Raw genomic sequence first — 15,783 nt, forward strand, 5'->3', positions numbered from 1 at the left:
TGTGTGTATGTGTGTGTGTGTGTCTGTGTGTGTGTGTATGTGTGTGTATATGTGTGTGTGTCTCTGTGTGTGTGTGTGTGTGTGTGTGTGTGTCTCTGTGTGTGTGTGTGTGTGTGTGTGTGTGTGTTGGGGGGAAGGCAGCTTGATGAAAAGTGATGACCCTAGAATAGGTAGAACAGGTCAAGCTTGGGTTCAAGTCCCAGCTCTGCCACTTCCTAGTTGGCTCATCTTAGCTTGTCATCCTTCCTCTCTGAGTCTACGTCCTCATTTCTAAAATGAGGATAAGCATGCTTCCCCCATGAGATTATTGAGAGAATTAGGCAACATCCCGTACACAAAGTTCTCCAAGCTGAACAGCCCTGAGGCAGAGGAGGTAAGTGCTTAGGGGCCCTCCAAATAAATAAGACCCCCAAGTAAATAAATAAATAAATATATAGCCTTGCAAAAGTTTGGTATTTCTTATTTCAGAGAAAACTGTATTGAATAGTCATCATGGGGAACTTCAGAACTTTGCTGGGCTTCCTGACATTTACTTTCAGGTCTAGTGTTATCTGTATGTTGGCTTACAAATGAGCGTGGTGATGAGAATGCTTTTCAATTGGTTTTCAGCATTTAGGGTCTCAGCATAATACCTTGTTTGGACTTGAAAGAGTTCAGTCTACAGCCTGGCCATTATAGGTGTCCGTGATGATGCAATCAACAATGGCCCTCGGAGAGGCGCCCACTACAAGCCCAATGCCTTCTCTGGTGGAAGTGGCAACCCCGGAGTCGGGGGGGGAGGAGAGACAGGCAGGAGGCAGGCAGAGGATGGCCTGGGAGAAAACGGTGCCATGCAGGGTCACGCTGGGAGCCCCTGTCCCCAGCTTCTGGGGAGGGGTTGGAGGTGGGATGGGTGGGGAGAGGCCCTCTTTCCTCAGACATGCCCTTCCTTCCAAGCCTCCAGCAGGCAGACCCCCAGCCATGCACCCCCAGACACCACCCTGAGAAGTCAGATTGCCCGGGAACCAGGGGCATGCTGGCAGCAGAGGGTTACCAAGCAGGACTTACCAGGGAACTGGTAGGTGTAGCCAGGGGCGAGACCTGTATAACTCCGGCTGGCGTAGGTTGTGGCTTGGAAACCTGGGTAACCTGATGGGGTAAGGGGGCAGTGTCAGATGTCTCATCCACAGGGCAGATCCTGCTCAAGGAGAAGGACCTGAGCCACTCATGTCCCCTCACCTTCCTGTATCATGAATAAGAGCTGTACCCTCCAAATACCTTCTTCATGCCAAGCCCTGTGCTGAGCACACTGCACACTATTATCCCGTTAAACTCGCCTTAGAGGTAGGTACTGTTAGGCACCCCATTTTACAGACAGGAAACCGAGGCTCTGAAAGGTAACACTTTTTGGCTGAGAATAATCCAATGCTCTTCGAGCTCTGGCTCCTGCTTCCCTCCTGTCCTCGTCTCCTGCACGCTGCCCCTCCCTCCCTCTGCTCCAGCCACACTGGCTTCCTTGCTGTTTTTCAGCTTTGCCAAGCTCATTCCCACCTCAGGGCCTTTGCACATGCCAGTGCCTTTGCCTGGAGCTCTCTTTCCAGATGACTGCATGCCTGAGTCCCTTTCATTGTACAAGACTCTGAAACATCTTCCCACAGGCGTCCTCCTTCCCATCAGCTACAATCTCTATCATGTTACCTTGGTTTTTCTTAGTACTGATGATCATTATCTGAACTTATATCATGATTTTTTTTTTTCTTTTTTAGAGACAGGATCTTGCACTTTTGCCCAGGCTGGAGTGCAGAGTGGTGCAATCATAGGTCACTGCAGCCTCAAACTTCTGAGCTCAAGTGATTCTCCTATCTCAGCCTCCCCAGTAGCTGCGACTACAAGGCGTGTGCTACTATGCCTGGCTAATTTTTCAATTTTTTTGTAGACATGGGGTCTTGCTATGTTGCCCAGGCTGGTCTCGAGTTCCTAGCCTCAAGTGATCCTCCTGCCTTGGTCTGGAATTACAAGCATGAGCCACCACATCTGGCCAGAAACGACCCATAATTTCTTTAAGAGCTGATTTTCTGTCTTCTCAAAGAAAAATCAAATAGTTAGCAATAATGGTGCAATTAAGATTCAAATTCAGATCTGACTGGCTCCAAGCCTCTTAACCACCAATTTCACTATTTGTTAGATAATTTCTTTCTTTCTTTTTCCACTTTTTTTTTTTTTTTTGAGATGGAGTTTCGCTCTTGTTCCCCAGGCTGGAGCGCAATGGAGCGATCTCGGCTCACAGCAACCTCCGCCAACCGGGTTCAAGCGATTCTCTCGCCTCAGCCTCCCGAGCAGCTGGGATTACAGGCATGCGCCACCACCCCCAGCTAATTTTGTATTTTTAGTAGATACGGGGTTTCTCCATGTTGGTCAGGCTGGTATTGAACTCCCGACCTCAGGTGATCCGCCTACCTCAGCCTCCCAAAGTACTGGGATTACAGGCATGAGCCACGGTGCCCGACTTTTTTTTCACTTTTTAAATGAAGGGTGAAAACAGCTCATGAATCGCCTTAGAAGAAAACTTTCTCAATGTTCTAAATAAAACAAAGTGAAAGAGACAGGACAACTAACTACAATACCTGACTGTAGCCTGGATCTTGTTCTAAAGGACAAAAATATTCTATAAAGAGTATTACTGGGTCTGGCTGGGCATAGTGGCTCATGCCTACCACCACAACACTTTGGGAGCCTGAGGCGAGAGGATTGCTTGAGGCCAGGAGTTCGACACCAGCCTGGGCAACATAGTGAGATTCCGTCTCTACCAAAAACAAACAAACAAAAAAAGAGCATTATTGGGTCAATTGATAAAACTGGAAAATAGAAAGTAGATTAGACAAAAATATTGTATCAATTATAAACTTAGGAAGTTGATAACTACACTGTGGTTACGTGAAAGAATATCCCTAATCTTAGGAAGCATCAAAGGGTAAAGGGCCACGATGCATGTAACTAACCCTCAAATGATTCAGTGAAAAATTACAAGTGTGTGTGTGTATATATGTATACATCCATATTTGCAAACACACATACACACACATGTCTACACATAGAGTAAAACCGATCAAGCAAAATGGGGGCAAAATGTTAAGAACAGGTAAATCTGATAACGGCATACGGATGTTCTTTGCACTGTTTTATTTTTGCAGCTCCTCTGAGTTTGGGATTACTTCCAAATAACATGTTAAAGAAAAAAGGAAAACTTCAAGGAAGACTGTGCCCTGTTTGGAGGCTGCTCACCTCCTCCACTTCTGACCCGTTAGCCCATGCTGTGCCCCCTCCTCTGAATTCCCAGAGCACCTCTCTGTGCGTCCCTCCCCCAGGCCTGGCATAAAGACTCCCTTGTACTGTTGTCTTTCTGTGTGTACACATCTCATCTCTCCAGGGAGCCTCTGAGCTTCCTGGGGGCCGAACTCAGATTTACCATCCTCAGTCTTGGACCCAAAGCACAGCTGACTCCTGCTCAGCTTTCAAGGCTCATGGCAGCCTTCACCTCCTCCAGGAAGTCTCCCCAGCCTCCAGGTGGGTTTAGGTGCCTCCTTGGGCCTCCCACAGCCTCCAGTCACTTTGTAGAGGCAGTGCCCATTTACTCCTGTCTCCCACTTGAAGGGAAGCCCCATGAGAGCAGGCTCCACTTCTCAGAAGTTGCTCAATAAATATTACTTGAATGAATAAGACCAGGCAGCCTTCCTTTTGCCCCTCCAAAGGCCTGGAACACTTTTCCCCTTCCCGTCTCTCCAGCCTCCCCATCACTGGCTCCTACTCCACCTGCAGACTCAACTTAAATGTAATTTCTTTTCCCACTTCTCCAAGTCGTGGTCAAGTTCCCTGTGACCACACTCTCCGCACCCTACACTTCTGCATCTGAAATCTATGTATCTTCTTCTTCTTTTCCCTGCCAGATTGTAAAGCTCCAAGGAAAGTCATTGTTGCCATTCCTGGCATGATGTCTGGCATATAGAGTTGCTCAATAACTGGGTACTGGATGGATGAATGGATGGAGGAATGGACAGATGGAGGGATGGATAGACGAGAGAACGGACAGATTGACAGGACCAATTAATATGGTTGGACCTTTCTGCTGGCTACCACCAGAGGGCAGCACCCCCCAACCAAACCACCCCACCTTGGGTAGGACTGCCAGACGGGACGGATCCCTAGTCCCTACTCCTGCCCAATGACTCAGACAGGCGGAGGGCAGACCACAGAGGAGGTACAACACCCACACAGCCCCTGCTAGCCCTGGGAGCAGTTCCGACAGAAAGAAGCCGCAGGCGCAGGCTCGCGCATACCCAGCATGCCGATGCCCAGCATGAAGGCGTCCATTCCGTAGGGCATGACTCGAGACCTCCCCCGGGCTGAGCCCGTCGGCGACATCACCTCCTTTGGCTGAGCTTTCTTACATTCCACCTGCAATGAGACCTAGCAGTTAGTCTTTCCCATAGAGCTAGGGTCGTTAGCCCTCTTGTTCCCTGGAAAGACTCTATTAATTTTATTAATTTCACTGTCCACCTGAAAACAATTTCATGGTTACCACTGATGGAGCACTCACTATATGCTAGGGAGTGTGTAAACAGCTTTGCATGCAATCGTTCAATGAATGCTTACACTAATACTACGATGGAGGAGCTTTTCCACTCCCATTTGACAGATGTGGAAACTGAGGCTCAGAGAAGGGAAGTCATCTGCCCAAGTAACTACCGTGTAACACTGCCTTCCTGTCTAGGTTTTCAGGGGGTGGGAGAACTGGCTCTGCCTCCTCTCACTCTGAGCCCCTCTGCCTCCCTTTAGAACTTCAAAGCTTCCCTGGCAGGCCCTCCAAGGAGCCCCAGTCTTCTCTGTACCTGTGCTCCATCCAATCCCAACTCACCATGTTTTTGTTTTTGTTTGTTTGTTTTGTTTGAGGCAGAGTCTCACTCACTCTGTTGCCCAAGCTGGAGTGCAATGGCACAATCTCAGCTCACTGCAACCTCCACCTCCTGGGTTCAAGCGATTCTCCTGCCTCAGCCTCCCGAGTAGCTGGGATTACAGGTGTGCACAATCACGCCTGGCTAATTTTTGTATTTTTAGTAGAGACAGGGTTTCACTGTGTTGGCCAGTCTGGTCTCGAACCCCTGACCTCAAGTAATCTGCCCACTTCAGCCTCCCCAAAGTGCTGGGCTTACGGGCGTGAGCCACTGCACCCGGTCCCAACTCACCATTTTGTTGTTGATTTCATGAAAATGAATTTCACACACTTTCTCCACAATGTCCTCACTCTCAAACGTGACAAACCCGAACCCTAGAGGTTGGACAAAGCATAAAGGCAAGGTCAGAACCAGAGCGCAGGGTCAAAACCCAACCCCAGGTCATACCAATATCCCTGCTCCTCTCTCTCTGGCAAGTGAGAGTTAATGAAAGGCTCTGCTCACAGCCTGGAATCCTCTCAACCACCCACTGAGACAGGGTTTCAAGTCCCAGATTACAGATGAGGAAAATAAGGCTCAGATAAGTGAAGTAACTTGCCCAAGGTGACACAGCAAGTTAGAAAGTGGTAGAGCTGTGATGAGAATACACTCAACATGCTTTTTCTTGTCCTTAGGTGTTTCCAAAGAGGGGAGAAAGAATACACATGCACACTCATTTAAACTTACACAAAGGTGTACATGTCCAAACATACAAATGTACATAGACATACACACATTCACGCATGCACACACCTAGATACCTGCGTATCACACACACTCTCAGGGCTGCTTTACACGTGCAGTTACCCTGACATACCAGATATACACAGATATTTAGGCACAGATACCCCCTTTTGCACAGATACAAATACACACACACACACACACACACAGAGCACATACCCCACTCCCAAAATGGACTAAAAGTCCTGAAACAACTGGACAAACAATCCCGTCTCCTCCTGAGTGTGCCCCAGGGGCTGGAAAGGGATTTCTCAGAAGGTAAAGCCCTTGGGAGAAAACAGCCAGGCGGTACACACGGTGTGGCCCAGACTCTCACAGGTTCAGAGGCAACGGGGCTGGGGGCTGGGGGCTGGGCCTCCTGTGACTGCCTGGGGCTGTGGAGTCAGCCTGACCCTGGGCGGCCTGGCCTAAGCTCTGGTTACCAGGGACAAGGTAAGCCTGGGCAGAGGCAGACACCACTAGGGTGGGGGTAGGAGGCTCAGTGGGTTGCAGGGGCTGGGGAGGTACTCCTCTGTTCCTCTTGTGTGTCTGCAATTCGGCAAGTTTCTAGCACAGGAAATAGCGGGACAAAAGGCTTCTGTAAGGCCAGGCCCGGGAGAGGACGCAGATCCTGGGGGATAGGATGTCAGGAGGCGAGATGAAAGGGCAGCTGTGACCTGCAGCCCCCTGGCTGACCACGGGGCCCAGCCTGGGAAGGGGGAGGGGGCCACACTCACCTCGGTGCCGGTTGGTGGTTTTGTCAAACATCAGCATGGCGTCGTCCACCTGAAACACAGCCCGCCATGGAAGACCCCGCAGATACCAGCAGAACCCACCACCACCAAGGAACAGGGGCTCCAGCAACCCACTGCCCTCTTGCCCACTCCAGGCTTGACCTTAAACCTCTTTCCTGCACAGGGGACAACTTTCCTTCTGCAACCCCACTGAATGCCATAGCACCCTCTTTTCAATCGCCATCATCTCAATGGACCAGCTTGCATTTATTAAGCTCCATCATCCTCCCAACATTCTCTGCACGGTAAGATCCCCATGGTGTTGATAAGAAAATAGGCTCAGAGAGGTGAAGTTGCCTGCCCAAGATCACACAGCAAGACCTTGACCAAGCTGGGGAGGCACAGAGAAGATGCTAGAGAAGGAAATATGGGAGGCAGGAAAATGACAAGATGGGGAAGCAAAAGTCTCATCCCTTCTGTAAAAGGCCAGGAGGACAGCAACCAGACTGGACTCCCCTCTCCGGCTACAGATCTTTTCCTCTAATTGAGGTTTCCTTTTGCTAGAGGCTGTAATTAAAGCAAGTAGAGTTCAGTGCCTGGGCTGCTTTGCCTCCCACTGACTGGGGGAGGGGAAGGAGACTGGGGAAAGAGGAGGGTCTACATCATCCATCCTCTCTTGGACCCCAGTCCACTCTTGTTACTTCCTCTAGGTACCCCTTGGATACACGGTCACCAAAGGCCTTGGTGCCACCTTCCTTTTGCCTGCATCTGGTGCCTCCTCCTTGCCTTCTTTCTTAGTTAAGGTCTAAGTCACTTTTGGTATAAATCAGGGGCTGCCTCTGATACCCAACCCAATCCTACTCCAGGCCCCGACCCTCCCCCAAATGACCAGACATCCAAAGGATGAAACAAAAAATACTTTTCTCAAGCCATCAAGCCATGGGTAACCAGCCTCTTCCCTACTCTCCTTCCCTCTACTTCCAGGCCCATCATCCACCTTCTTCTTTTTGGAGACAGAGTCTCACTCTGTCATCCAGGCTGGAGTTCTGTCGCGTGATCTCGGCTCACTACAGCCCTCACCTCCCAGGTTTAAGCAATTCTCCTGCCTCAGCCTCCCGAGTAGCTAGGATTACAGGTGCCCACCACCCCGGCTCATTTTTGTATTTTAGTAGAGACGGGGTTTCACCGTGTTGGCCAGGCTGGTCTTGAACTCCTGGCCTCAAGTGATTCACCCACCTCGGCCTCCCAAAGTGTTGGGATTAAGGGTGTGAGCCACTGTGCCCAACCCCATCATCCAGTTTCTAAAGGCCCTCCCCTGCCTCATTAAAGACCCTGAACTACAGTGATCCTCCAGCTCTTCTTAGCCATCAAGCTACAGTGGGCCTCTGACTCCCGCTGGGAGAACCAGGATCCCACTGAGCCAGGAGCAACAAGGTCCCTGGAGAATCTCATGACATCTCTCTTCTCAAACAGCTGCCTGCACCGGGGCCCATGCTGCAGAGTGGCACTCTCACTCCCACCCTATGGACCCACTGTGAGTCCCAATCCCAAATCAGCCGGACCACCCGAATGGGACAGTCATTTCAGGTTCAGCACATCTTCCCCACCCCTTGCTTAACCAATGAGAAACAGAAACCCAGAAAGAAGGATTGTGATCAAAGCATAGGCTTTGGGTAGGATGGGCCTGAGTTGGAATCCTGAATCCTGCATTTGCTGGTTGGGTAACCTTGGGCAGGTGACTTGATGTCTCTCTGGCTTTGGTTCCTCATCTGTGAAATAGGCATAACAGTGTCTATCTTACAGGCTGAAGTTAAATGAAAGACACTTTCTTTTTGGAAATGGGTTCTCGCTATATTGCCCAGGCTAGTCTTGAACTCCTAGGCTCAAGCAATCCTCCCATCTCACCCTCCTTGGTAGCTGGGACTACAGGTGCGCACCACCGAGCATGGCTATGGGAGGATTTAGTGAGATAGTGCATGTAACACTCTTAACTCACAGCACCCGGGATACAGTAAGTGCTTAATAAATAACAGCTATTATTGTTATCTTTACAAGGGAGGGACTTGCCCATAGTTACATGGGGGAGCATGGCAAAGCTGGAGAGAGAGCAGCCAGATACTATTGGCTTGAAGGTTACATGAGGACAGCGTCTGTGTCATTTAGGGCCATGACACCATCCTATTGAGCACCTTGACTGCGGCTCAATCATTTTTTGAATGAATGAATGAATGAATGAATGAACCGGCCACACCCTCCCCCCTAATCCTACAGCTTGGATTCCCTGCCTGACCCACAGATGGATTCAGACCATATCTACAACCTTTCTCGTCTTCCTCCACCCAACCCTGGAAGGAAGGACACCATCCCTGGCCCCACTACAGCCTTCAACCTGGGCCTTGGCTGGAGAGGCCCCTAGTGGGACGGTGGGGTTGAGGCCAGGGCAGGGGGCAAGGAAGATGGCTGGGGGTCCGGGTTACCCCCACCGGTGTCCCCTCTTGGGGCCAGCTGAGGGGAGGGAGGCTCCCGGCCCAGTGTCCTTAATAGGCTTTGGTCTCCATGGGAACCCGAGGGCAGGGGGGATCGGGCGGGGGGAGGGGAGGCGGCCGAGGCCTGCTGACCAGTGGGAGCCGAGCCGCCAAGTTCGGCGGCCGCTAAGCCTGAGTGGCAGCCATGGCGGCTGACCATTGTTCCCCCCTCGGCGGCGGCCCCTCGATCCGGGCGGGGGGCCCCCCGCCGCGGGGCCCTTGGCATTCCCGGCTGTCCCCCTCGCTCCCTGGCAGCCTATTCTCCGGCTCCCCCTGGCCTCCCCGGGCCGGTTTCACATGCCAACGCCGATTTAGGCCCGAACAAAAGACGCGGCCGCTGACGGCTTCTCCTGGGGCCCGGTTGCCATGGCAACGCCGGCCCCGGGGGCAGGCGGCCTCCAATCACAGCTGCTGGATCAGATTAGTGCGAGCTCTAATGCTCGGCGCTCAGACACAAAGACACCCCGCCGCAGCCGAGCCGGGCCTGCTGCTTCCCAGGAGCGCCCTACCCTCTGGGGCCCAGGCCCGCCCGACCTGCCCTCCATCCCGGACCCAGGTGCCCACCGAGGCACGAAAGCCAAGGCCTCTGGTCCCCCACACCACCAGCCTCAGCTGGCCAGGGGACACCTCCCCGCCACACACACACACAATCCCAGGCCCATTTCCCAGGCCACGTCCCCCTTCGCTTGCCTGGGGGTGACTCGAAGTGTCTTGATGGGAAAGTAGAGACCCAGCCTCTCGCCTGTCTCACCTAAAAGAAGAAAGACCAGGGACCCCGGCCCCAAGCAAAACAACCCTCTTTCCCTCCTAGACTTCAAACCTAGGCCCCTCTCTGCCATCTCCCCATGGGACCCCAAAGTTCACATTGTCCACCTTTCAGAGGACACCCTATTGTCAGATGTCGCCATAACATCTACCTCTTCAGAGGCCCAGAAATTAAAGCTCCATGCCCCTCAGAGCTCACAGTCAATCCTCCGGGCCTGATCAGGAATTGGGGGGGTGCTCTCATCAGTTTCCCCCAATACCCAGGGGACCAGCAGCCCCCCAGCTCCTGCTCCAAGCTCCCCACCTGTGCAAATAGGGTGCCGAGTGCAATTGGGAGTCATATTTATTGCCTCCTTATCATCCTCGCATGGAAGGAGTGGGGAAAGGTTCAATAGCCCGCGGCCTGGACAGGTGCAAACTCCCAGGGGGCCACAGGGTGACTTGATTGAACTGGCTGCGGGGAGCACTGCCTCCCTTGTGAGAATGAAGATAAGAGAAAAATACAGTGGAAGGGCAACAACAGGGCCAGCTACTGTGTGGCTTCTCTGTCCCTAGGGATGTCCTGACTCTGAGGATCACAGATGAGCCAGGAGGCTGCAAGGTGGATTGGCCTGGTCTCCCCCCATAGCAGGATCCAGCCCAGCTCTCATCTTTTGCAGAAATTGAATGACCTGGCTGAATTCGGCTTGCTAGTGCCCCATTCTACAGCATGTTCACAGCCCTAGCAGCGAGCGCCCCCAGTTTAAACCCACCTTCCCAAACTGCTCAAAATATTGCTTCACGTCCTCCACCGTGGTGTTCACCGACAGCCCCCCCACAAAGATCTTCTTCGTTCGAGTCACCATCTGTTAGGGGAGGGAATGAGAAAGTGGGCATCTGAGTCCTGTGGCCTACCGCCACCAGCAGGGGCTCGAGCCCCCCTGCCAGGATGCCAGCTGACAAGCTCTCTGTGGCCCCAGCCTCTTGAAAGGCCCCCCAAGCTCCCTCTTGGACACCCGCCTCTAGGCCTGTTATGGGCAGCTGTGCACCCACACCCTGGCTGGCTCGAGTGTGCCTCCTTCCTGCCTCCCTCCCTAGGGACTATGTCCAGAAAATGCCTTCCCTAAGGACTAACACAGGGAAGGGGGCGGGCTGGTGACTCAGACCCACAGCCTAACTCTAAGACCCCACCGGCCCTCCTGGGAGACCCCCAAGGTCCATCACAGTCTCCCTGAACTCAATGCTGACATTTTCCTCATCAGCCTCCTCCCAACACAACCTCTGGCAGCCCCGTGGCCCCAGCCCTGTTTTAGGAAGAACACATGGTCCTAATTACCCCAGGAGCGCATGGCTAATCCGCGGCAATTCCCAGCCCCATCCTAACACTAAAGCACCTTCTGTCACCAAACTGCTTAATGGAATTAACCCAATTCCGACCATGTGCTCCCTGGTGCGGCTTCCTTCGAATACCTGCTCCATAATTGCTTTCAGGCCCTCTACTGGACCCTTCCAGAGATGCCCCTTTCCTGTCTCCCAAAACTCTTCCTCTCCTTCAGCCCTGGCAGGAGCTGGGGGCCTTCATGGAATTCACTGGCCCGGAATCTTAAAGAGCTCTAGTTCCACCTGGCAAAGGAGGAAAGCGAGCTCTCCTGGAGAGGGACCTCGTCCTAGGACCCATGAGAACTCAGGGGTCCTGACCCTGTGTTCTGCAATCAGTCTTTCCTCCTGTCCTCTATGTTCAATTGCTTCCCAAGGAAGACCTGGCTAGTTGCCCTGAGGCCTGGAATAGACTGTTAGGCCCCTGCCCTGCACCAAAAGTTTTTTGAGTGTTGTATCGCTCAACTGCTCAGAAATCCATTCTCTGCACACCTTGCCCCTTTCACTGGGAGAACTCGCCAGAGCAGCAGGGTAAGAGAGCATTGAGAAAGCAGCCATAGACATCTAAACTGAAAGACAACAGGTGACAGAGTCCGTGGTCCCCTCTGCCTCTGTAAAGGGTGACTGGGGGGATCCAAGGGTAGCTTCCTAGCCTGACTGTAGGGCAGCCTTAGGGTCTAAGTCTGTCCTGTATTTCACTTCCAGAGGCCTGGGCATTAAGGCTGTGGTCTATGATGTTGGAATTAGACTCGGGCTCTAAACTCTACTGGCTTCAAATACAGGACGATGAATCCTCTGAGTAGCTCCCCTTTCTCCCAACACACGCAAGCCCCTCTCCAGTCCACTCCAGAGCTCACATGGAAAGATGTGTCCTTGCTCAGGCCACAGAGCAAGGACGTGAAGAATTCCCTTTTCCCAGCCCAGCCCATTCCACAAACACTCCAAGCAGAGGTTCCAGAAGCATCTTCCAGAGCAGAAAATACTGGGAAAATCACTGCTCAGCATTGCCCGCAGTAAGAGAGCTCCTCCCAGACATAGACACACCTACCTTGGGCTGTGCTCGCCGAGGAAAGGCCACCTTGGGGTCAATCTACAAGAAAAGGGAGAGGTAGAAGGGGTCTTGGTTATCGCATTTTTAGAAGAGTGACCACACAGCCTTCAGCCCTCAGGACCTCTCTCCTCCCAGGACACAAAGGTGACAGAAATCACAAAAGCCTCTAGGAGGACAGAATAGTGGTTAAGCATTTATTTTTATTTTTTTCAGACAGAGTCTCACTCTCTCACCCAAGCTGGAGTGCAGTGGCACGATCTTAGCTCACTGCAACCTCTGCCTCCTGGGTTCAAGTGATTCTCCTGCCTCAGCCTCCCTAGTAGCTGGGATTACAGGTGCGCAACACCACACCCAGCTAATTTTTGAATTTTTAGTAGAGATGGGGTTTCACCATGTTGGCCAGGCTGGTCTCAAACTCCTGACCTCAGGTGAGCCACCCGCCTCAGCCTTCCAAAGCGCTGGGATTACAGGCATAAGCCACCGCGCCCAGCCAGTTAAGCATTTAGACCCTAACGTCCCACTGCTGGCTTCAAATTCCATTTGCACTGCTGCCCAGCTGTGAGACTATGGACAGGTTATTTCCCCTCTTTGAACGTCAGGGTCAAGTTCACCTGCAAAATGGGCAAATAATAACACCCACCTCCAAGGGTCATCAGCAGATTATTGGAGATAATGCATACAAAGCACTTGGCATGGTGTCTAGCTCACAGCAAAAACAAAAACAAAAAAATGTAAGCCGTCTTATTCCTTCAAGTATCAGGTAAATCGAGGGCCTTCCTTGCGTAACTGACTTCACACAGATGACCTATCTAGGTAAGGTATGCAATTCAGACTTTGGAAACCCTGCAAATGGGAATACTCTGTCTGCAAAAGGCCACAGGATGACAGTTCATAACCATCAGGAGTAGGCTCAGTTCTGTTTTCCCAGTACTATCAACATCAAACAGCTCTCCTTGAGGCTGTGAGCAAACAGCTCCCTGATAATGCAGCTGGGCTTGGGGCAAGGCAGAGTGTAGTCTTCGGTGACGTGAAAGGGCATGGGACTTGAACTTAGAAACTCTGGGCCTCTTGCCAAGCCTGTGAGACCACGGACAAGTTCTTGGTAATGCACTAGAACTCTCTGAGCCTCAGTTCCTTCATCTGCAAAGTGGGGACAATCACACCCGCTTTTCCCAGGGGCAGCTGCGGGGAATCAGATGAGATAACGCGGGTGAAAGCGGCCCTTTGTGAACTGCCCTTCATTGCACAAACAAAGGTGCTATTACCAGCAGGCCACCTTTGCCCTTGGCTGTGAACAACTAGAGGGAAAAATCAAGAGGCATCTGGGTGTACTCCTGGGTACTATAGCTGTATGACAAACAGCAAAAGACAGGGCATGAGAGGCTGTGATCCACACAGGGCCTACGGGGCCAGGTCAGGCCAGAGCTTTTTGCCACCCACATGGGTGGACGTCATTCATAAGTTCACCAGCCAATCGCAGGGAAGATCTATCTTTTCCCAAAGTTCCTTGTGTTCAAAACTCAGCCTCGTTCTAGGCAGCTGGCTCTGGCTTCTCTCTGAATGGCACAGACCAGGAACTAGCCTCCTACAGGCTCCCCCACTGGAATCTGTCCACAGAGATGGAACCTCCAAAATCCACACTAGGGCAATGGCTCCTCTCCTGCCAAGTCCCACTGGGCTCCGGGGAAAAATCACAACTGCCCATTTCTCCCGCCTGAAGTTTCAATTCCACACCTCCACGGACATGTCCATCCTTCTATTTCTCCCAGAAGCAGCCGCCCCAGCCACCAGCGCACCACACAGTCCCCCTACACAGACCCCGATGGGGAGACGGTACCCAAGCCATGTTCCCACAGACCCACGCACACCCCATCCCTGACACACCCCACCTCCACTGTGACTCACAGCTGGCAACATAAATAAAACCCAACAAGTAAATAAAAGGTGAAAGTCAGAACTCAAAATAGACTCCCCACAGTAAACCTCCCTCCCACCCCCTTTCCCAGGCTGGAGGACGCCAAACACAGACAAAGCCCTGGCTCTTTTCGGCCCCATCTCCTAAGGATAGTCATCTCACCCTCCTTCCTCCCTCATTCTCTTCCCCTTTATCAATCTTCCATTCCTCCATCCCCCAGCCCCTAAATCTCAGCTTCCTCAGCACTGCAGAAGCCATCAGTGCATTCTGAGGACAGGGGATGGTAGCAGAACAGGCAGCTTGATGGCAGATAATCACCAAAAACAATAGGCCACTGTCTCTCCATTTCCAGGCTTGGGTCACTCAGGCTGCGCCAAGAAGATCCTTTCAGAGCCGGCAAAGTTGAGGCCTGGCCTCATTTGCTCATTACTGTGAGCAGGAGCGGGAGCCACTGGGCAGAGATAACAGGAGCTGGGGACAGGCGGTAATTTGACAAATTCTTGGGCACAAGCAGCTATTGTTGCAGGTAAACAGGAGCCAGGGACTGACCCAAGCACCCAAGCAGAGAGGCCCAGGACTGGGGGACAGCCAGGGAGCATGGAGAGAAGAGATCCACACTATCCCTGACCCCGGCAGACAGACACCCCCATCAGATGGGGTAACCCCCTCCTCTGACTTTCCTCCTTTTCCATCTGCCCTGGAGCCAGCGCCCCCTGCAGGGTCTAAGGCACGAAGGAGCTGTGGGACAACAGCAAAATGTTCCAGGAGTCTGAATGCCAACCAAGCAGCTTCTCCTATGATCTAGTTTTCCAAAGGGTCGTTTCCAGGCAAGCTAGAGCCCTTCTCATAAATCCCCTCCGTGGGCAAAGCAGGTCCCTGTCTTCCACACAAAGCAAGGAGCTCATTGACCAAAAGTCGGGGGAGGAGGGAAGGAGGAAGGGAGGGGGCTTCAAGGGATGCTTTGCCATTGGTCTGGATGAAGAGGGGGTGTCGCTGAGCCAAATACTAGTTAGAGTTCACAGAAGCCACCGGGTGGGTCACTGCTACCCTGACTCACCCAATTTGGGCTGGGGGAGGGACCTAGCCCCACCCCAATCTCTGCTCTGAGGCATCATGATTAGTACTTCTAGGGAGAGGGTGGCGGCTGCCTCTCCCCTCACCAGGACTAGGGGAGGGGGGATGTAGCATCTCATGGCAAGCCGGGGATTTTTCTCCTCCCTCTCCCCCCCAACTCTAGTGACAAAGTTTCAGAGCATGGCAGCCCTCTTACTCAGAAAAACTCCCTCCTTCCTCACGGACCCCGTCCAGCTGTCCCCTGGGGAGAGTCCTGACCCTCTCCTCCGGCAGCCTCCCTCTCCCAAAGGACCCCCGAAGCCCCGAGGGCCACTCACTGTTTTGGAGTCGAGCTCGTGCCGCGATTGCGCCAGCACTTTATCCACCCCCGCCTGGTCCATGAAAGTGACGAAGCCGAAACCCCTGCGCGCCGTAGTGAGGGAGAGGCAGATGGTTACAAGGCAGTGAGTGGCGGGTGGAGGGGGGCGAGCCGGGAGCAGGAGGAGGGGGTGAGGGGCTCACCTGGATCTCTTGGTCAGGGGGTCCCGCATCACCAGACACTCCTTCACCTCCCCGAACTGGCCGAAGTATTCGCGCAGCCCTTCTGTAACCACACACCCGCCTTCGGACCAGCCCGGGCCCCGCGCCCTTCCCCCCTCCCCCGTCCTTTGCCCCCGGTGACCCCGGAGCGGCC

General features: G+C 52.8%; 1 protein-coding gene across 1 annotated transcript in view; it reads right to left on the bottom strand.

The window, feature by feature from the left end:
• The window catches only part of MSI1 (musashi RNA-binding protein 1), a 25,520-nt gene extending 9,832 nt beyond the window's left edge, over nucleotides 1-15,688 (bottom strand). The window contains exons 1-8 of the mRNA XM_011964423.1: nucleotides 15,612-15,688; nucleotides 15,428-15,512; nucleotides 12,119-12,160; nucleotides 10,467-10,559; nucleotides 6,428-6,476; nucleotides 5,220-5,302; nucleotides 4,314-4,431; nucleotides 1,048-1,128 (exon numbers count right to left, since the gene is read on the bottom strand). Coding sequence (XP_011819813.1) covers nucleotides 1,048-1,128; nucleotides 4,314-4,431; nucleotides 5,220-5,302; nucleotides 6,428-6,476; nucleotides 10,467-10,559; nucleotides 12,119-12,160; nucleotides 15,428-15,512; nucleotides 15,612-15,640 — 580 coding nt within the window. The 5' untranslated portion in view covers nucleotides 15,641-15,688. The remainder of the gene's footprint in view (nucleotides 1-1,047; nucleotides 1,129-4,313; nucleotides 4,432-5,219; nucleotides 5,303-6,427; nucleotides 6,477-10,466; nucleotides 10,560-12,118; nucleotides 12,161-15,427; nucleotides 15,513-15,611) is intronic.
• Between the last annotated feature and the right edge of the window lie 95 nt (nucleotides 15,689-15,783).

This window comes from Mandrillus leucophaeus, unplaced genomic scaffold (assembly GCF_000951045.1).
Source record: "Mandrillus leucophaeus isolate KB7577 unplaced genomic scaffold, Mleu.le_1.0 Scaffold7, whole genome shotgun sequence".
NCBI lineage: Eukaryota > Metazoa > Chordata > Mammalia > Primates > Cercopithecidae > Mandrillus > Mandrillus leucophaeus.